The sequence below is a fragment of the Varanus komodoensis genome, unplaced genomic scaffold (genome assembly GCF_004798865.1).
Source record: "Varanus komodoensis strain SLA01 unplaced genomic scaffold, ASM479886v1 scaffold129, whole genome shotgun sequence".
Lineage (NCBI taxonomy): Eukaryota > Metazoa > Chordata > Lepidosauria > Squamata > Varanidae > Varanus > Varanus komodoensis.
The window spans coordinates 444,544-463,746 of record NW_025335373.1 but is presented as its reverse complement, the minus strand read 5'-3'; the positions used below and the strand labels follow the sequence as shown (position 1 = coordinate 463,746).

The 19,203-nt window shown below is 66.6% G+C and overlaps 1 protein-coding gene across 2 annotated transcripts in view; it reads right to left on the bottom strand.

The window, feature by feature from the left end:
• Positions 1-19,203, bottom strand: part of NOS3 (nitric oxide synthase 3) — a 29,815-nt gene that overhangs the window by 10,009 nt on the left and 603 nt on the right. Inside the window, exons 1-13 of one of the 2 annotated variants that reach the window (XM_044422505.1) lie at positions 15,907-16,061; positions 12,898-13,000; positions 12,610-12,755; positions 5,549-5,711; positions 5,270-5,361; positions 4,931-5,072; positions 4,270-4,409; positions 3,767-3,941; positions 3,267-3,368; positions 2,682-2,876; positions 2,178-2,251; positions 1,430-1,574; positions 1,067-1,171 (exon numbers count right to left, since the gene is read on the bottom strand). In XM_044422505.1, the coding sequence (XP_044278440.1) occupies positions 1,067-1,171; positions 1,430-1,574; positions 2,178-2,251; positions 2,682-2,876; positions 3,267-3,368; positions 3,767-3,941; positions 4,270-4,409; positions 4,931-5,072; positions 5,270-5,361; positions 5,549-5,711; positions 12,610-12,755; positions 12,898-13,000; positions 15,907-16,016 (1,692 nt within the window). In that variant the 5' untranslated portion in view covers positions 16,017-16,061. Of the gene's footprint in view, positions 1-1,066; positions 1,172-1,429; positions 1,575-2,177; positions 2,252-2,681; positions 2,877-3,266; positions 3,369-3,766; positions 3,942-4,269; positions 4,410-4,930; positions 5,073-5,269; positions 5,362-5,548; positions 5,712-12,609; positions 12,756-12,897; positions 13,001-15,906; positions 16,062-19,203 lie in introns of those variants that run through there. The other variant, XM_044422507.1, reaches the window with a different exon arrangement.

The following is a 19,203-nucleotide window of genomic DNA, read 5'->3' as shown; positions in this document are numbered from 1 at the left end:
AGCTCCTGGGCAACCGCAGCGAGCACGGTGCGGGGCCCGGAGCTGAGCTGCCGTTTTGTGGGGGCTCTCGGAATGCTCCTTCTGGGGCCAGTGGTTGTTTCGTTGTTTAAAGTATTTCTATAGCACACGAATTGGCATAATGCTCCCAGAATGGTTTACAGAAAACAATGAACTGTATCTCAACGGCAGCCATTTAAAGCAGAGTGACAAGCAGGCTCGCCTGCTACCGACTGTCCCTGCGACAGGCCAGTGGGGCAGGCAAGCCACACAGCAGTGCGTGACACGCAATAACGGCACTCCACCTGGGCCAGAACAGGTACAGGCCAGTATGAAAATAATCAGTGGTTGCACAGGTGAGAAAATGAGGACGTTTTAACCTGGTGCCAGAACATATATAGCATTGGCGCCAGGCGTGTCTCCCTGGGGAGAGGATGCCACAGGCAGGTGCCACCACTGATAAGGCCCTGCTGCTCCTAGCTTCCCTCTTAGTTTGCTTCAAGGGTGGCTCACGGAGAAGGACCTCCATCGACGTCCTAAAGGACCAGGTCGGTGTATGTGAAGTGGCTCCTGAAGATACCCAGGCGCGGCTGTTCAGGGCCTTCCGCATTAGCGGAAGCGCCTTAAGGCAGGCCTGGAGTTCACCTGGGAGCCGGGGCAGGTGATGCAACGTAGGGCGAATGTGCTGTTTTCTGCCTGCCCCCGTCAGGAAGCGAGCTGCCCTACCCTGTACGACTGAAGTTGCTGGACCGCATTCAAGGGCAGCCCCACGAGGAGCGCACTGCAGTAGTCTAAACGTGAGGCTAGCAGCACGTGGACCACCACTGCTGGCTGCTGCCTGCCCAGGTAGGGACACAGCTGCTAACTGAGTATAAACAGAAATGCCGAGTAGATTCTGCTATGGCTGTGTGGAGGCCCGTTACGTGGCTCCACGTGGCTCTCCCTCCATGGGTGCCTGCGCTCCCAGCCGTGCTCGGAGGTTGCAAGAGGGCCGAGGAAGGAGAAGACCCCCCTCGGCTCTGCCCTCTTGCGCGTGTGGGTGCCCTCCCCATGCAGAGCAGAGCGGTACCTCTCCGTTCTCGGGGGGGTCTCCGTTGCCAAACGTGCTCGTCACCACCAGCACCAGCGTCTCGTGCTCCAGGGAGACCACGTCGTATTCGTCCATGCAGAGCACCTGGGCGGGAGGGCAGGTTCTCCACGCGAGCCTGGTCAGCCACGCCTGCGGCCACGGGCAGCCCCCACCCGACAGCCCCCGCAGGCCACGGCCTCGGCCCTGTCGCCCTTGACCCCCACCCATGGGAGCGGTCGCCCCAGAACGGGAGGCGGGGACCAACGGGGTGCCCACCCGCTCAAGCAGCCTGGCCGGCACGAGGCGTGGGGGGACAGGGAGCCCCCCGCAGGCGCCGCCCCCCCCGGTGCACTGCGGCCCCACCTTGGGCGCAAAGGCGCACTTCAGCAGCTGGTGCAAGTTCAGCGCATAGCCCCGGGACTTCCCCGTCTCTGAGGCGTACAGGATCGTGGCCTTGACACGGCGGGACATCACGTGGCCCATCAGCTTGGCTGAAATCTTGACGGCGCTGTGGGGCGGGGGGAGAGACGAAGCGCGCAGCGTTCGGAGTGCAGCCCTCGCCCAGGCGTCCCCCTCCCCGCGGAGCGGCATCCCCAGCCAGAGCGGCCCGGCACGGGCAGGCAGCCGCCCAGCTGTCCCGCGGCAGCGCTGCCCGGTGCCACTGCCAGCCGGTGCGGGACGGGCCATTGGCAGCCGGGGGCCGGGGAAGCCTCCCCTCCTTTGTCCAGCGCCCCGCCAGCTTCTGCCTCTCCGGGAATGCCCACGATGCTCGGCTCAGGCCAGCTGGACCCGCGTCCCCCGAGGCCACCCTCCCCACAGGGCGCGGCCAGGCACTTCTGCTCCCTGCGCACGTGCCGAGCGCTTGTGGCGCACGAGCCGCGTTCTGGAGGCACGGGCTTAGCCCTGCTGGTGGTGGGGAAGGGCTGGGGATGCCGGGCCCCCCGCAGGTTGCCTGATGGCTTCCCATTGCTCTGCGGGGCGCTTTGCCTCCTGCCCCCCCAAACCTCTGGCAGCATCCGTGCCTCTTGACGGAGCGCCCATAGAGCACGCCCAGCGTTTGGGGCCGGGATGCTTTGGGGGCAGCGACCGCCCACCCTGCAGGAAGGCCTACTTGGCAATCTCCTTGAAGGTCTTCTTTCGGGTGATGGTGGTCCCTTTGGGGATGTACGTCTTCCACGGGTCACTCTGTGGGGGCAGCAGACGTGTTACGGGGGCAGCGGGGGACTCCCGCCTGCACCGCGACGTTCCTGCAGAAGGGCTTCCCCCCCACCTGCCTGTGGAAACCCCTCGGGAAGTGCAGATGAGAGGGGGGCCTCGCCGGAGCCCCTTGTTCATATTGCCCTGGAGGGGACCTGGGACTCTCAGCCAGTTCCAGACTCATCCGGAAACGCCCCACTGGACGCCTCTGGTTGCGGCCAGGAGAGCACGTGTGCTCCAGAAGCGCCGAGCCCCGGGGGCATGCCGGGTGGCCACGGAGCAGGGAGCGGAAGCCGCGCGCGCAAGGCGGGGCGGACCGTGGCAGCCGGTGCCAGCCCAGGCGGGCCCCATGCAGGGACTCGGCTGCCACTGCCCCGCCTCCAGCCACGCCGCGGCCGCTCGGGAGCGCAGGGCCTACCTGGTACCGGAAGCAGGGGGAGAGCTGGTAGTTTACGAACTCCTGATGGAAGGTGGGCGAGAGGCTGCCCGAGATGGGGGGCACCAGCCAGACCCAGTCGGCCGGGCACCCCCCACGCATCCGCTGCTCGTTCTCCAGGTGCTTCATGAAGGACTCGGACACGGCGTGGTGGTCGACGATGGTCACCTTGGCGAGCTGCGAGGGAGGCCGGTCAGGAGAGGCGGCCCGCGGAGATGCTCACCCGGGGCCGGGAAGCGCGAGCCCCGCAGCCGAGCAGCAGTCGGGGCACCCCCAGCCCTGCCGGTGAAGCTGTCCCGGCTGCACGCGCACCACGAGTGGCCCACAGGGCGGCGCCAACGGGGCAGCGCGGAACGATCCTCGCCAGCTGCAGGGAACGGCGACGCGCAGGCGGAGGGGCTGCGCCGAGGGACCTCCAGAGGCGCCAAAAGCTTTCCCCTGACCGGCAGCATCCGCTCCCCTGGGGGAGGGGCCGAGGCGCCCAGCGTGCGGCCCTCATCCGGCGGTCACTGTCGCCGCAACGATCCCCCTTGCCACCCGCCCGCCCGCCCCGGCCTGCATCCTCACCTGGAAGCTGTGCAGGACCGCCACGTTGATCTCCACGGCCACCCGGTCCTTCCAGAGGGACGAGGTGGCCTGCGTGTCCAGCCCCATCCGCTCGGCCACCTCCTGCACGGCACAGAAACCCCTGTGCGTTGGCCTGGGAAGTGGCGGGGTGCAGGGGCCCGGGGGGGAGCGAGGGGGCCGCATCCCCACGGAGAGGCCGCGGCCCACACAAACCTCCCAGTGGGCTTTGGCCTGGTGGGGGGGTCCTTGGGAGCGGTGGGGGGCACTGGGAATGGGTTCCGGGGCTTAACTCTGACACAGATTCCTTTCTGCAAGTCAAGGTTTTCCTTTTCTGTGGCTGCAAAGTCATTCAAAGGGGCGCGTGTTTCGACTGCACCTGTGAGACAGAGGGGGCCGGGTGGGGAGGGGCGGGCAGCCCTCCCAGCGGGGCACGTGCTGGGTGGGGGGCGAGGGGGCCGCAGAAGCCCCAGGAGCAGGACCCGTGCTGGAGGGAGGCCCACCTGCAGCAAGTTGTAGCGCTGCGTGTCGCAGAAGTTCCTCATGCCGATCTCGCACCCCACGTACCAGCCGCTGAAGGGGGCGGCCGGGAACTCCAGCCCCCCGATCTCGAGCAGGAGGTTGGCCACGGCGGGGAGCGCGTACCAGCGCAGCTGCAGCTCCTCGAAGCACTTCAGCCTGCAGCGACAGCGCAGCTCGCCAACGCCCCTCGGCCCTCGGCCCCCGTCCCGTCCCCGTCCCGGGCGCCCCTCGGCGGCAGCCCCCAGGCAGGCGCAGCAGCTTTGGGAGCAGAGGTGGCGGCGGGCAAGCCACAGCAGGGCAGGCGTGTCGCCCCCTCCCCGTGACCGGCAGGCGCCCCGAGCTCCTCGCTGCGGCGAGAGCAGCCGTGGGCTGGGCCCGCCGGCCTGCTGCCCGCGCGGCTCTCGTCCCTTCGAGGGGCTCGGAGCAGGGCCCGCCCCCAGGCGCACCACACAAGGGCAGCCCGGAGCGCCGGCCGCGCACTCACGTGGGGTGGGTGATGGGCACCTCCAGGACCAGCTCCGGGGGCAGCGGGAAGAGCTCCGGGTCCTCGTCCGGCGCTTGCAGCAGCAGCGGCAGCACGTCGAAGCGCCCGCGAGGCGGCTGCCAGCCGTACTGGATGCAGAGCTGGTGGGGCACACGGGTTAGGGGGCCGAGGGCGGCGGCCGGGCAGACGCCCCCACAGCGCGGAGCCGCTCCGCAAGCCCCCGGGGGCCGAACCCGTTCCCGCAAAATCGCTGGCGAGCCCCCGCCCCAAAACCCGCCGCGGGCATCCCTCTTGGCAGCACAGCCCAAGGCGAGGGGGCGAGATGCAACCTGGAGGGCCCAGATCCTCGCAGGGGCCCAGGGAGCTTCCCCCTTAGACACGGGGAGGCACTGCCCGGGGGCTGCGCTCCGGCCGGAGGAGGAAGCCGTGGGGGGCACCCTTCCTCTGTGCCCCTTCTCCCGCCGTTTGCCCCACACGGGGCAGGGCTGCGGGTCCGGGCCCGCCTGGGGCGCGGAGAGCGGCCGCCCCTTTCCTGTGCAGCCGCGTGCCGTGGGGGGACTGGCGCGCATGCTCGTGGGCTGGCCTGACGCGCACAGGGGGGGCGGGCGCAGGGGGGCTCCCGGCACCGACGCCGCAAAGCCGGGGCCAGGCTGCTCCCCACCTCCGTGAGCTCCACGCTGGCCGGGTCGCCCAGGACGGAGCCATCCGGCTGCTTGTATCCGGCGTAGCGGATCAGCTGCTGGTTCCAGATGCGGAAGTCGCCACGGCCCGCGACCCGCTTTGGGAAGATGGTGATGGCGGACCTGCGGGAGGAGCGGGGGCGGGGGGAGCGCAGCTGTGAGGGGCAGGCGGGCTGCCTGGGGGCTTCCCCAGCAGGGCACCGCAGCACCCGATAGGCCTGGGCCACGGCCCGCCCAGCCGCCCGCCACCCGTGGGGCCGGGCCGGGCTCGGGCTCGGGCTCGGGCTCGGGCTCGGGCTTGGGCTCGGGCTCAGGCTCACCGGAGGTTGCCTCGGTTGGTCGCGTAATGGATGTGCGTGCACACGAACGTGAACATCTCCTGCGCGCTCGTGCAGTCGCGAGCGTCAAACACCTGGGCGGGAGGGGAAAGTCACGAGGAGGCGAGGCCCCCACGCCGGGCACAGCTCCCCCGCCCCCTGCGTGCAGGAGCATCGGCCCGCCCCGGCTCCTGTCGCCGCCGGGCCTTGCCCGCTTCGGCCCGGATCCCGGCGCCCCGAGCACGGCCCCGAGGCCCGCGCGGGGAGTGGGCGCTGCCGCACCTGCAGCTTGTTCCACTGGATGCGGCCCAGGCAGCGGGCCGCATTGCGCCAGGCGTGCTTGGCTCCGAAGATCAGCTCGGCCTCCAGCAGCTGGTAGGTGCCGGTCGCGGCGATCTGCTCCTCCACCTCGCGGAGGCGCTGCACGTGGGCCTGGGAGTCTGAGCTGGGGAGACAGCGCCGTCAGAAGCGGCCGTCCAGGAGGCGGCGCTCACTTGGCCTTGCCAAAGGCTTTGGACAAGGTCCCCCTGCAGAGCCTGGCCAAGCCCAGCCGCTGGGAGTCAGAGGGAGGCCCTGCCACGGATCAGGACTCTGGATAGAGTGAAAGGCCGGGTGTCGGGGCCCATGCTGGCGCCTCTCAGTGTGGGGGGGGGGAGCGGGGGCCGCCGCAGGGCTCTGCTTGAACCGATGCTTTCCAAGCTACTCGGAAACGATCTGGGATCAGAAGAAAGCTGCAACCAGCCCAGTTTGCTGGCCGCTCGAGCTGTTCCGTCCGGGTGGCCAAACTGAAAGGGGTTGTGCGGAGTGCCCAAGGGCTCTCTCCGCCGAGGTGGGAGGAGGGAGGGGCTCCAAAGGCAAGGGCCCCTCTCTCGAGGCAGCCGCTCCTGGCTCTGGCCGAGCAGAGCAGAGCAGAGCGGGCTGCCCAGCCGGCCGGGGGCTCTGGCATGCAGGCGGCCACGCGGCCGGGGGCGACTGGCCAGGGAAGCCAACAGGCGCTCAGCGGGAGGGTCAAGGGGACATTAATCCCCTTCCTCTTCCGTGTCCCTTTGTTCCGCCTGCCCCTCGTCTCCCCCCTTGTGAGACACTCCCGTCCATGGGCAGGGCTGTGTCGTTAACGCGAAGCGAAGGCCGGAGGAAGCAGCACTTGGCACAACAGCCCCCGGGGCAGAACCACGGAGGGGCGTGGAGAATGGGCCAAGGAGACTCTGCGCGGTGGCCTGCAGTGTCCACGCAGTGCTTGTGCTCCTACCTGGGGGCAACGGGGCCGGCATGAACAACAGGGGCAAGCTAGTGGCCCTCTCGGGAGAAAAGGGGCGAGCGAGCAGCAGCAAGTGCCGCCCTTGGGGGATCAGAGCCGGTGAGAGAGGAGAAGCCGCATCTGCTCAGCTCCACGTAGCCCAGAAGCGGGAAGTGCATCGACAAGCCAAGGCAGAAGAGGAAAGCGTGGGGGGGGGGGAATGCGCGGACTCCTGGCGAAGGTGACAGGTGGTAGAGAACCGGAAGACGTGCTGCACCAGTGGAACTCCCAAGCCGCTCGAAGCCACGGGGGGAAGAGAGGAGGGAGGAGCCCCCTGCCGTCGAGCTGCATGACCCTGAGGATCTCTGACGAGGAGACCGAAAGCCAGCCAAGCAAAGGAAAAATGCCAACGCTTGCAAGACTATAAGGAGACGAGCGGCAGTTGTCAGAGATTCCCTCTTGCGCGAGGGAAACGTGTGTTGGGAAGACCCTTGGAGTCATCAGGGGCGCTGCCTCCCCGGAGCAAAGATCAGTGATACGACCAACAGAGCCCGTGCTCATACGACCCACAGATGCGCGATCCACCGGCACCCCCCTTCCAGGAGCTCTGAGGGAAGTGCTGCCAGACTTTGAAACCTTAGGGAAGCAAATCGGGAACATTGGGGTCCGGATAACCTTCTGCTCAAGCCTCCCGGTTTGCAGAAGAGGAAAAGATGGGAAAATACTCCACGTGAATTTCTGGCTGCGACGGGGATGCAGCCATCAGAAATCTGGACTCTGGAGCCATGAGCTAAACTTTTGGGAAGACGGACTGCTGGCAAGCGATGGACCGCACCTTGCAGAGAAAGGAGAGGATGTTCTTGGCCGCAGTACGGAGAGCTTTATCAGGAGGGCTTTGAACTGAACTCTGCAGGGGAGGAAAGCATGTGTCTGAGCGCAGCACCAACCAGCCAAAGATTATGGACTGCAATGGAGAGCTAGCGCTGCCTTCCAGAAATGTAGGAAGCAAACCAGGGGGGAATTCGGGTGGCCCCAGGAGCCTCTGCACCAATGACAGAAGTTTGAAAAACAGGCAACGTGGACTCGAAGTGCAAATACGGCCTGAGAGGCAGAAGTGAAATGGGTGGGAGGATCCACTCCCACGACTGGAATTCTGAAATTGCAGGCTGTCACCTGTTCAAAAGGAATAGAAGTAACAGAAAAGGAGGCAGAGTCGTTCCTTCTGTTAAGAGGCATATTTCTGTGTAGAAATACAGGAAGAAGAGACCAGTAATCCCAGTGCATGTATCTGGCTTAATATAAATGGAAAAGCAACGGGAGTCTATTTCATCCACCCAACCAAGGTGAGGATAAAGGTGAAACTTTTGAAGAACAAATTGCCAGAAGTTCCTAGAGGCATGACGTCCTCATTGTGGGCGAGTGTCAGTTGCCTAATATGATTTCAGTTTCTGACTGGGTAGCCTCCCAAATGGGCTGAGGGAATGCCGTGAACAGAATCCATGTGGACTTCAGCAAAGCCTTCCAGAAAGGGCCGCACGACATCCTGATTCCCAAACCAGCAAAAGGCAGGCTGGATAGTGCAACCATTTTGTGGATCCACAATTGGCCGCAAAATCAGACGCAAAAAGTGCTCAGCAGTGGCACATTCCCAGGCTGGGGAGAGGCTCTGTCCTGCGACCGACCGACCGACCGACCGGCACACTCCAACATTTGCATTAACAATTTCAACGAGGAAGTACAAGGAGAGATAATTAAGTTTGCAGCTGACACAAAGCTGGGTGGGACAGCAAACACCCTGGAAGACAGAGATAAGATCCAGGGTGATCGGGATAGGTGAGAATGCCGGGCAGAGAGCAAAAGACGAAATTTCGGTGGGAAGAAATGCCACGCCCTCCACTGGGGAGCAAGAAGCCAAAGGCGCCACTACAGGATGGGGAACGCTTGGCTCAACAGCTGCAAAGAGAAGGATCTCGGGGTTGCTGTCGATCACAAGCCCAATAGGAGCCAACAATGTGACGCAGCTGCAAAAAGGGCAACCGCTCTTTTGGGGTGCATTAGCAGAAGCAGCACTTCCCAGACAGGTGAAGCGCCAGCTCCCCTCCACGCAGCACCGGTCAGGCCTCGCCTGGCAATCTCTGTCCCGGTCTGGGCAGCTGAGAAGACGCGGAAAGTCTAGAGGGCCCAGAGGGGCCACGGGGGGGGGGGGGATCAGGGGCTGGAGGCGAAGCCCTGGGAGGCAAGATTGCGGAACTGGGCACGTGCAGCCTCAGGGAGAGGAGGTTCGGAGGGGCTGTGCGAGCCTCCACGAGGACCTCCGAGGCCGCCCCAGAGAGGGAGCACGAGGTCTCTTCTCATTCCTTCCAGAGCGCGGGACACGGAATGGCGACTCAAGTTCCGAGAAGCCAGATTCAGACCGGACGCCAGGAGGAATGTCCTCACTGTTGGAGCACCACGGCAATGGAACCTGTGACCTGGGGAGCTGGTGGGCTCTTCTCGCTGGAGACACTCGGAAAGCGTCTGGACGGCCGCCTGAGCGGGGTGCGGTGACCTGGTGTCCTGCGACAGCAGGAGTTGGCCCTCTGGCCCCCCCAGCTCTGCTCTGCCACGATCCTGCGCCCTGCCTGGGACACCCCCGCTTGCCTCTCCTGCATTCACGGCCACGGCTTCCCCACGCACTCGGCCCGTCTCTTCCTTGGTCTCTTTTCTCCTGCTGCCTTCAACTCTCCCTGGCTTGCTTGGTGTCTCCAGGGAGTCTTGGCTTTTCAGGAGGTGCCCAAGGTTCAGTGTTGCTTCTAGGGAAAGCTCTGGATTGATTGGATCTAAGGCAGACGTGTCTCTCTTCTTGCCAGCAAACCTCTCCTGCAGCACCGTGTTTTGAAAGCATCGATCTTTCTGTCTGCTTTCCTCGCTGTCCAGCTTTCGTACTCCCGCGCTGTGATCCAGAGTACGAGAGCGTGGACGATCGTGGCCTCGGTCTCCAGGGAAGCACCCCGACGTTGGATCCCCTCTCCAGCTCCTGCAGTAGCGGCCTGCCGCATCTCGGCCGTCTTTCAATTTCTGGGCTAGTCCCTCCCTGAACGGATGACCCAGCCAAGCGATGCGCGATCGCTCGCCATCCCGACCCTGCGCTTCTTAGCAGCCAAGCGGTGCAGGTCTTGCACGGACGTGCTTTCTGCTTGCTTGATGTCCAGCCGCGGTCCTGCTTTCTCACCTGCTTCCTCCACTTTCATCCAGAGGGGGCCACGTCACTGCCGCTTTCAGCCAACAGCGCAACCCTCCCTGCACATCGTGAGTTATTGGTGTCTCCTCTGCCAATTGACATTCCTTCCTCTGATTCCGCTTTTTTGTGGTACGTTCAATGTATGGGCTGAACAGAGAGGGAGATAAAATACACCCTTGTCTGACACCTTTGCCCCCCCCCCCCCCCGGAAACCATCCCATTTTCCGTATTCTGCCACCTCTGTCGTCACAGCGGCTTCCGGTCCACAATGCAGGTTGCTCGCCAGGAGAGGCGAATGTCAAGGCATGCCCATTTCTTCCGGGACCGCCCACAGCTTCTCGGGAGTTGCACAGCTGAGGCCTCGCTGTAGGGGATTCCTGGGGGTGGGTATCTGCCCTCTGCGCCTCCTCCTCCCTGGACCCCTGCCTGAGAGCCGGGCACTTCCGCTCCATTTGGGCAGCATCCTTTGTTGCAACGCTTTTGGGCATCACGCCGCTTGCGGGGGACCTGGCGCAAAGGCCCAGTGGCTGCGGCATCCTTGCGCACCTGCTCCGGGGACTGGAACGTGCACCGACCCTTTCAGGCTCTGGTGCCATTGCTTTCTTGGCCTGTTCTTTCTTGGCCACATTTCTTGGCCTGTTCTTGCGACGAACTGGGCCAGTTCAGTCTCTGCAGCTTGGGACAGTTCGCGGGAAGCCTTGTCTCCTCCTGGCACTTTGTTCTTTCAAAGAACTCTCAGAGCAGCCTTCATTTTGCTTTCTAAGACCGCAGACTCTTCCTATAGGATTTCTCTTTGATTCAGAGAATAGTAGAGCTGGAAAGGGCCAGGAAGGCCATCAAGTCCAACTCCCTGCAGTTGCAGGACACCAGTTTACCCCATCCCCCTCGGAGGGCTGCCCAGTTTCTTTCGAATGCCTCTGGTGCGGGAGAGCCCCCACCTCTCCGAGCAGCTGGTCCCGCTGCCGCATGGCTCTGGCTCTGACCATGAGGAAGGAGTCCTGGGGCCTATCGTGCCTCCTGCGTCGTCCCTCGGTATATTCCTCCCACCTTCGCTTTATCTTCCCCTGGCCAGACACTGGGCTCCCTTCTTTGTCTTTCAGTATTCCTGCTCCGGGTTTTGAAGAATAGAGAATATTCCTGATAACCAGTTGCTTGTGTCTATCAGAGAGACACAAGAGGGTTGAAAATACAAAATAAGCCTCTGTCAGGAAAGGCCGAAGATAAGCCTGGAGGCAGATAGTCAGACGCCCTGGGTGCCAGCTCTCCTGCCGCTTGGCTTGAGGGCAGCCCAGCCGGGCGAGCGCCAATGCGAGGCAGGGAGCTGCGGGCGGCCAGCGAGCTTCCACGGTGCCAAGCGGCTCACCCAGCTCGCCTGCTCCGCCGGGCGCAGAGGCATCCACCCCCCGGGGGGCAGATCCAGACCAGTCCAGCCCACGGCGCCTCCTGCTGGCCCCACTGGGAAGCGCCCTGGCCAGAGAGGCTGCGGCGCCTCCTCCGGGAGCACGGAGCCCGCAGGCAGCCTCGCCTGCTTGCCGGGCAAGCTTGTGCAGAGGAGGGGCAGAGGCTCCCCCGACCGCCGGGCGCCCCGCAGCGCCGGGCGAGAAAGCAGCGGGAGCGGCTGGCGCTTGCGGGCCTCGCGGGGCACCCGGCGGGCCCCGGAGCCGCTGGGGCTGGGCGGGAGAGGCCGGGCTGGGCCAGCGCCGGGGCCCTCCGGCTACAGCTCTCGGCATCCAAGGCGAGGCTGGACAGCCTCGGCCTCGGGCGGCAGAGAAATTCAGCGCATCGTCATGGCGGCGGCGGCGGCGCGATGGCTTTGCCGGGGGGCCGCCGCTGTTCCCGGGGCTGGCTGCGCTTCGGGGCGCCCTTCTGCGGCTGAGCACCGCGTGCCTCCATCCCGCCCCCCGCCCCCCGAGGCTGCCCTCTCCGGAGCAGGGCGGAGAGGCGAGCGGGCGCGCTCCGGACGCGGCGGGCGAGGGCGCTTGCGGCGAGGGCCCCGCGGGCGAGCCGCTGACCGGCCTGGCGCTCCCTGCCGCGAACAATGCGCGCCAGCTTCCCTTCCGCGACAGATAACATTCGCGGAGGGCCGGCTGTTTTCGCAAGGGGGGGGGGCCGCGAAAGATCACGAATGACATCAGAGACCTCGAAGGGGACGGGAAGAGGCTGCGCGCAGAGGAAAGGCCCTCTGATAACGTGCCCCGAGCTGTGAACTCGGCCGAGAACAAATGCGTCTGTGTGCGCGAACAGATTGGACGGGGGGGGGGGAGACGGGGGGGCCGCGCTCTCCAGAGCACGTGCTCAGGGCCAGAGGCCTGCCAGGTGGAGCTGGGGGCAAGCAGGCGCTTGGGCAGCGAGAGGGAGGAGGACGCCAGGGCCCCTCTGGCCACGTCTCCGGCACAAGCCCGGGGATGTGGGCAGGAGCTGTGCAAGGGGGGTGTTGTCCGGCCGAGGCTCGCCCGGGGTCTTTGGCAACCCCAGTTGCCCCCCCCAGCCGCAAGCCCCCAGACCCCGACCCAGACCCTCCCCCCAGCGGCTTCTGCAGAAGTCTCCTGGGGTCAGGAAGTGGCTGTGGGGGCCACGTTTAGAACGGGGTGGCCTGGGGCCCCTGGCAAGGGCGCCCTGGGGAGAAAGCGCCCGTGGGCGGCAGGAGACCGCCAGCCACACCTGCCCGGCGCTCCTCCTCTGGCCTTTCCCCGCGGCTCACCGGGGCGGAAACGGCGTGGCTCCGGGACGGAGCGCGAAGGCTGCCGAGACCCGCCTGGCTCGGACTCGGCACGGCGGGCTTGTCCGGCAGCCTCTGCCCTGTGGGCCCCCGAGCCCCTGCTGCGTGGCCACTTCGCGGTCACTGGGGCCGCGCCCCCCCAGGGCATTGCAGCCCCCCCCACTCACCGTTTCATGGTGCCATAGTAGAGGTCGATGAAGTTGTGGGCCAGGCGGAGCAGCGCGTCCTTGGGGCGGGGGCCCTCGGGGGCAGCAAAGAGCTGCTTCGGGAGCATGAGCGAGCCCATGCAGCGCCCCCCGCTGCACGGCATGTCCTGGGGGGGACACAGGCACGGGACTGAGAGACTCCGCCCGCCCCCAGGCGCCCGCCCAGCCCCCTGCCCGCCTCCTGGGCTGGGGGAGAGGGGCGTCCTCCCCGCCCGCCCGGCCGGCCGGCCGGCCCACCCGCCTCCGCACCTGGGACGCGTGGGCACTGAGCGTGTCGTACAGGATGGAGCCCGTCTGCCAGTTCTTGATCCGGGGGTACTTGGGAGGCTCGGCGGGGGGGTCGGCCGGACAGCTGGAGGGGAAGCCAAGCTGGGTCAGCCTGGCCGCTGGGAGAGACACGAGGCCCCCGAGCAGTGGGCAGCTGGCCCCCCGGGCCCCAGAGCAGGTGGCACCCCTGGACCTCCGGGAGAGGTGGCTGCAGGGCTGCATGGCTCTCCTCTGGGTGTGCAGGCAGGCTGGGCCGCAGGAGCCCCCCAGGCCGGCGCAGGGCAGCATGTGGGGGTGTCTCAGCAGGAGCTGGGGCACTGCCTTTGCAGAAGGGGAGACCCCCGGGCCGGGCCGGGGGGCCTGCGGGGGGCCTGGGAGGAGGGTCCGGCGAGGAAGCGGAGGCACCAGAAAGCTGCATTTCTGGGGGGGGTGGCTGCCTGGGTGGAGAGCCAGGGATGGCCCTGCACTGGGAGGGGGGTCTCCTCCTGGCCTCCCACAGGCCCCCAAGGGCAGGAAGGGGCGTGTGGCCTGGAATTCAGCCAAGGGAAGACCAGGGGGGCTTGCCGGGCCCACCCTGTGCGAGGGGCGGCCTTGCCCACCCCCAAAGCCCAAGCCCACTTTCGGGGAGCCAGCACTGGAAATGCACCCTTCTGCCCAGCACAATTTGTGCAGAAAAGGGCTCTGCCCCCAGAAGGCCCAGCCGAGTCCGTGAGATGCGGTCAAGCAACCTGGGCTGGAGGAAAGCCGTTAAGCGAGCCGTTAATGCCACAGTTCCGAAATATTTAGACCAGCCCGCGAGGAAGAGCTTCCAAGGACGAGCTGCAGTGAGCAAAGGTCCTTGCTCTCCTGCAGCCAAAAAGAAAGCCGGCCGAACTGCCGCATCAAAAGCATGTGTGCAAAAGCAGCATGTGGGGGGCAGCTGGGGGGGCAGCCACTCAGAAGGCAAAAAATCCCAAGCCATTTCCGTCCGTCCATCCGTCCATCCATCCATCCAAAGCATTTCTCCATCCCCTGCAAAAGTCTCAGGACGGTTTACAATTTCCAGGCAGTGATGGGCCTGCAGGCAGAGGTAGTGCAAGCCGGACTCGCGCCAAAGCACACCCCCCCCCCCCGTGGCTGCTGCAGTGGCATCATACGTTCTGCCCCCCCGAAGCTCGGCCCGGGCCCTCGGGCGCCCCGCCACCCCCGGCAGCCCAAGGAGGCTGGAGCCAGGAGCCACCACGGCCAGCCAGTCCAGCCGCCTCCCAGAGGCCACGCTGCAGGGCACCCCCACTGGCGGGGGCACGGCCTGCGAGCCCCTTCCCAGGGGGAGCAGGCGGGGCTTGGGCAAGCGAGCGTCCCGCACCCACCGCGCCTCGAAAGCACCCCTGCCCAGGAGCGCCCCTGCGGCCACCTGGGCCTCTTCGGCCTCAGAGCACGGCGGCCGCTGCTCAAGGGCTGCGTCCCTCGCAGAGCAAGCTGGCTCCTCACCCCCCACACCTGGGCCAGGAGCCCGGCCTCCCCAGCTACAAGGGACACCACCCCGGCCGGCCCGGGGGGCTCCTCCGCACTCCGGCTCTGGGCCAGGCCTGCCTGCCCCCCGGGGCACCGGGCCGCCTGGCAGAGCGGTGCCGGGCTCACAAGCGCGCACCACCTTCTCACAGCAGTGTGTCAGGGCCACCTGCGAGCTCCGTGCTCCCGGGGTTCCTGGAGGTGCCGGCTGCACCCCATCGCCTGGCAGAGGCCAGCCGGCCTGCCCTCCATCTCTCCCTCCAACCATCCAGGCATCTGGGACATGCGCGTGGCGGGCATGCCGTGAACGGAGCCGGCTGGAGCCGGGGTCAGGCTAGATGTCCCGGGAGGTCCCTTCTGACTCGCCCTGTTTCTCTGCTTCTCTGCTTGACTGCAGCCCCAGCCAGCTTCTCCGGCACCCGTCCTGCTCCTGCTCCACCCTTGCCTCACCAGCCTGCTTTTCCTATCATCTTCTTTGAGGAAGAGCTCTCGGGATCCCAGAAGCATTCGATTTTTTGCGGTCTTTGAGTTGGATTAGTAAAGGGTTTTGGAACAATTCCTTGGAGGACAAGCAGATCCAGGTGCTGGACCTGATGGCGAGCAGCGCGCCACAGAAAGGCCTCGTGCAGGCAGGTGCCGGATCAGTCCTGGCGGCCCATTTTCTCCCCTGTCGAATCCCCCGTCCCGGCCTGACCGCTGCTCCACCTGGCCTCATGTCCCGGCTAGCCGGCCAGCTGGCCGGCCCTGCACGGGCTCTCTGGGGGCAAGAGGCCTCCCTCCCTCACCTGCCTGTGGCCCCCATGGGCCGGCCACAGGCCCAGGGCAGACCTCAGGAAGCTTCCTCCACTAACCCGGAAGGGACCCCGCAGGGAATCACTCCAGGTAAACGTGGCTGGAAGCAAACTGGGCATTTCTAGCTTTTCCAAACCGTTTCCCAAGTCTGTGAGCCCTCCAGAGTGCCTGCCAGGTCAACCCTGAGGGCTGGTGCAGGGCCAACTTCCAGCCTGGGCACCCGGGAGAGCCGCTTCCAGTCCCACTCGGCTGCGGTGCTCGCTGGGCGCCCCGGGACCTCCCTCCCAAGGATGCAGTGGAGCTGCACTGGCCCCTCACGCGCCTCGGGAGAGGGAAAGCAGGGCGCAGAGGCCCTCGGCTGCCCCTGGGCCACCAGGCAGGACTGCTCCCTGGCGCTGCCTCGCCGGCCCTCACCGGCGGTCCTCAGCGGGCAGCCCTTCCCAGGCCCAGTGGGAGCGAGCGGCCGGCAGGGCAGCCCATTCAGCCGGGTGTCCTGAAGCGAAAGGCCCTGCTGGAGAGTCCCATGGCACCCACAAGGGCGCCCCCCCCCGGCCTGGGCCAGCCCTCTCCTGGAACACTCGCCTCTACCAAGCCAGGCGTCTCGGGAACCGCGCTGAACTCCGCCGGCAGCCCCCATCCCGGCCTGTGCATTTCCCCAAGCTCAAGAACACAGCTGCGCACACGCACACGCACATGCGCGGCTCTGACCTGCCGTTGCTGGGGGGGTCACTCTCCTCCGAGGTGGAGGCCCGCTGCCGAGAGCACAGGCCGTGGCCCGGCATGTGGCGGTGGGAGACGGCCGCCTGCACGTTCCCCATGGCTCGGCGCTGGGGCAGTGGCGCTCGGGGCTGCGCGGTGCCAGGAATCCGCCTTTCTTCCTGCCTGCTGAGAAGTCAGGAGGGTGTGGGGAATGACGGCCTCCCATCCGCCGGAGGACCGGTGGGCGCAGCGGGGGGGGGCTCGGGGGCCGGAGCAGAGTGAGGCGGCCTTTCCGTGGGCGGGGGAGCTGAAGCAGATCCCAGAAAGCCAGGGGGCGGAACGGGGGGGGGGGGGGCTGCTGAATTCTTTGTTCCATGCCTACGCCACCCAAATCTCCTCCGCATCCTCTCGGTGCTCAGCCTGGCCTTGGGATGCGAGGCCCGCAGTGGTGGCACTCCCGCTCCCCGCGGCAGACCCTCTTCGCGCCCGGGAAAGTTCTGTGTTGCCCTGCGCCTCCCTGTCACGCCCTTTGGGGGGAGGAGGGGCACCCGCCAGCCTCCGAAGGGTCCCGGCATTCCATTGAGGGGCTTTGGCCAGGCCGCCACGTTTCTCCGAACGTGTGGAGCAAGGCTCCGGGAGCCAAGGTGCAATTTGGATGCCCGGAAGTTCGGACACTGAGAGTAGGGAGTGGGCTTCCAGTCGAGGAGGGTGTGCAAGGACGGGCGAGACATGCCCATGGTGGGCATGGCATGAGCGGAGCCGGCTGGAGCCGGGGGTCAGACTAGATGGCCTGGGAGGCCCCTTCCGACTCGCTCTGTTTGTTTGTTTCTACGTTTGTCTGGTGCGTGCTGCCATGGCTTCCTCCTCCTCCTCCTCCTCACAGCCTGGCCTAGCCCTCCTCCTGGCTTGGGAAGGGGCTGATCCCCGCCACCGCTCTTACTCTGCCCCTGCTGCAAGCAGCCCCTGCGATGGCTCTGGCGATGGTGGGCATTGGACTGGGTCCCAAGGGCCCTGGGGGGACAGGGGGGAGGCTGGTCAGCCCTTGCCCAGGCTGGCTGTTCCAAGGAGCAGCCGCTTTGGGGCAGACTCTGAGGGGGGCTTGTTGCCTGCCTCCCCCCCGCCCCCCGCAGGGTGAGTCATGTGGATCACTTGGGTCTCAGCAGGATGCAGGGATGGGCTCGGCTGTTTCCCGGGAGAAGGTCATCTCCTGTCGCCTCCTTGGAAACTCGGAGCATCGGGAACTCGCTGCGCTGACTCAGTGGTGACAGAAGGAAGCTGTCTGGCCGGGGCACACGCCCTCACCGCCAAGCGCTCCCTGGCCCTTTGAGCGGCACCGTCAGGAGGGCTGAGCGTTCCATGGCTCCTCTCGCGGTCCCCCCCCCCCCCCTGCAGCCCCGGGGGGGGGGCTCACAGCACGACCCTCGGAAACAGCGGAGTCTCATAGCTTGACAATTAGAGCTCTCCTGATACTCAAAACATAAAGCAAGGCACTTACAAAGATGCACTTAACTTTTCTGGTGGGAGCCAGACCTGGCGGGGCAGTTTGCCTCCTCTCCCCATCCCCTTTCTCTAGCTAACTGGACATTTCTGGAGCTGTAACATGGAAAATTCAGCTAGAGCGTCGACTCTGCTTCCGATTTTGCGGCTGTGAATATTTGGGGGCCTCTTGCTCATGTTCCGTGTCATGTTGAGAAGAACATACAAAGAAAAACGCAGCGGGGGCACCGAGCGCTCCAGGCGGTCCCTCGTGGGCGTCTGGGGAAGGTGGCGTGGGGCCTGCTGGGCTGCTGGGTGTGGGGAGGTCCCGCAGTGGAAGCCCCTCGTCCAGCCCACCAGCCTTGACCCGGCCTGGCCCGGCGCCTGCTTTTCCCAGAGTGTTGGAGAGAGAGAGGAAACCGCACCTCTGCGGCTGTTTCCTTCCTCAGCCTTGGGAGGAACAGTGAGAAGGGCTGAAGGCAACGCGGGCGGGCGGGGAGCCCCAGGCATTGTGCAGGGATGGGGGGGCGCTGCTGGGCAAGACACAAGCGGAATTCCAGGGAGGAGACGGAAAAGCCGAACAGATTGGAGGTGTTGAGGTGCCGGGGAGGGGAGGGCCGCCGCTGACTCCTCCGTGCTTCTCTCTGGGGGCTTCCCACATCCTGAGCAACTCCCAGGTCCAGGCGGCTTTGCCACCTGCTTGTGCGCATTTCCCCTGGAGCCACGGAGCGGGGCCGCCTCCCGCACCCCACGGTCCAGGCTTGGCCAAGGGGGGCGGCCCGTTTGGCCTCCTTGGCTGCTGGGGGCCCGCCAGCCTCCCGCCTGAGAGACGGCACAAGGCTTGCGCCAGCCGCCCCGCTCACGAGGTGCCTCCCACGTGCATGTCCAGGCTGCCCTTGAGCACCCTCCCCATGGGCCTCAGCCCCTCCGGGGAAGCCCGCTCCGCTCCGCTCCGTTCCGCTCCGCAGAAAGGCGAGGGCTGGGAGCCCCGAGGCCACGCTCCCCACGAGCGAGCGAGCACGTTGTCCTCGGCCGGCTCACGGGCGGGACCCGCGACACGCGCCCCGACCCTTTTCTCCGGCTGCTCCGGGGGCTTCGTCTTGGGGTCCCCAGGCCCGCTTTCATGTCATCTGTGGCCCCTCCGAGGCCCGCGATCGCCCCGGGCGGCACCGCTTGCGGCGCATCCGCTTCCCCGCACGGCCACCGCCGCGCCTGCCCTGGAGCCGCGCCGGAGCCGTGAGGGAGCGCGCGGGACGGTGGGCGAGGCGCGCTCGTGGCCCGCAAGGCAGGGGGCGACTCCCCGGCCCCGGCTGCTCCCGCCGCGCCGCCAGAGGCAGCTCCGGACAGGCCCGCGGGGGCGTGGGGAGCGGCCAGGCTGCTCCGCTCGGCGGCGACGCCGGCCCGGGGCGGCGAGGGGGCGCTCCCCCGCCGCGAAGCCCGGCTCCCTTCCGCCTCGCCTCCTCGCCAGATCGCCCCGCGCCTGGCAGAGCCGCCGCCGAGCGGCCCCTCGGGGGCGGTCCGCGCCTGGGGAGGAACAGCGCGAAGTGCAGAAGGCAGCGCGGGGGGGGAGGGGGCCGGGGTGGGCAGGGAGCCCCAGGCATTGTGCGGGGAGGGGGGCACTGCTGGCCGAATCGGGCTGCCGGTGCGCGCGAGAGCGGACGCGGCTCCGCGCAGCTTCCGCCGCGCCCCCAGCTGCGCCTCTCCGGTGGACAGCAGGGCGGCGACGGGGCCCGGCAGCTTGTGCCCGGTGCCCGTTTGTGTGAGCTGCCCGGAGGACTCTGGCTGTTGGTCTGACAGGTCAGATCCAGAGATGGCAATGCACTTCAGAGC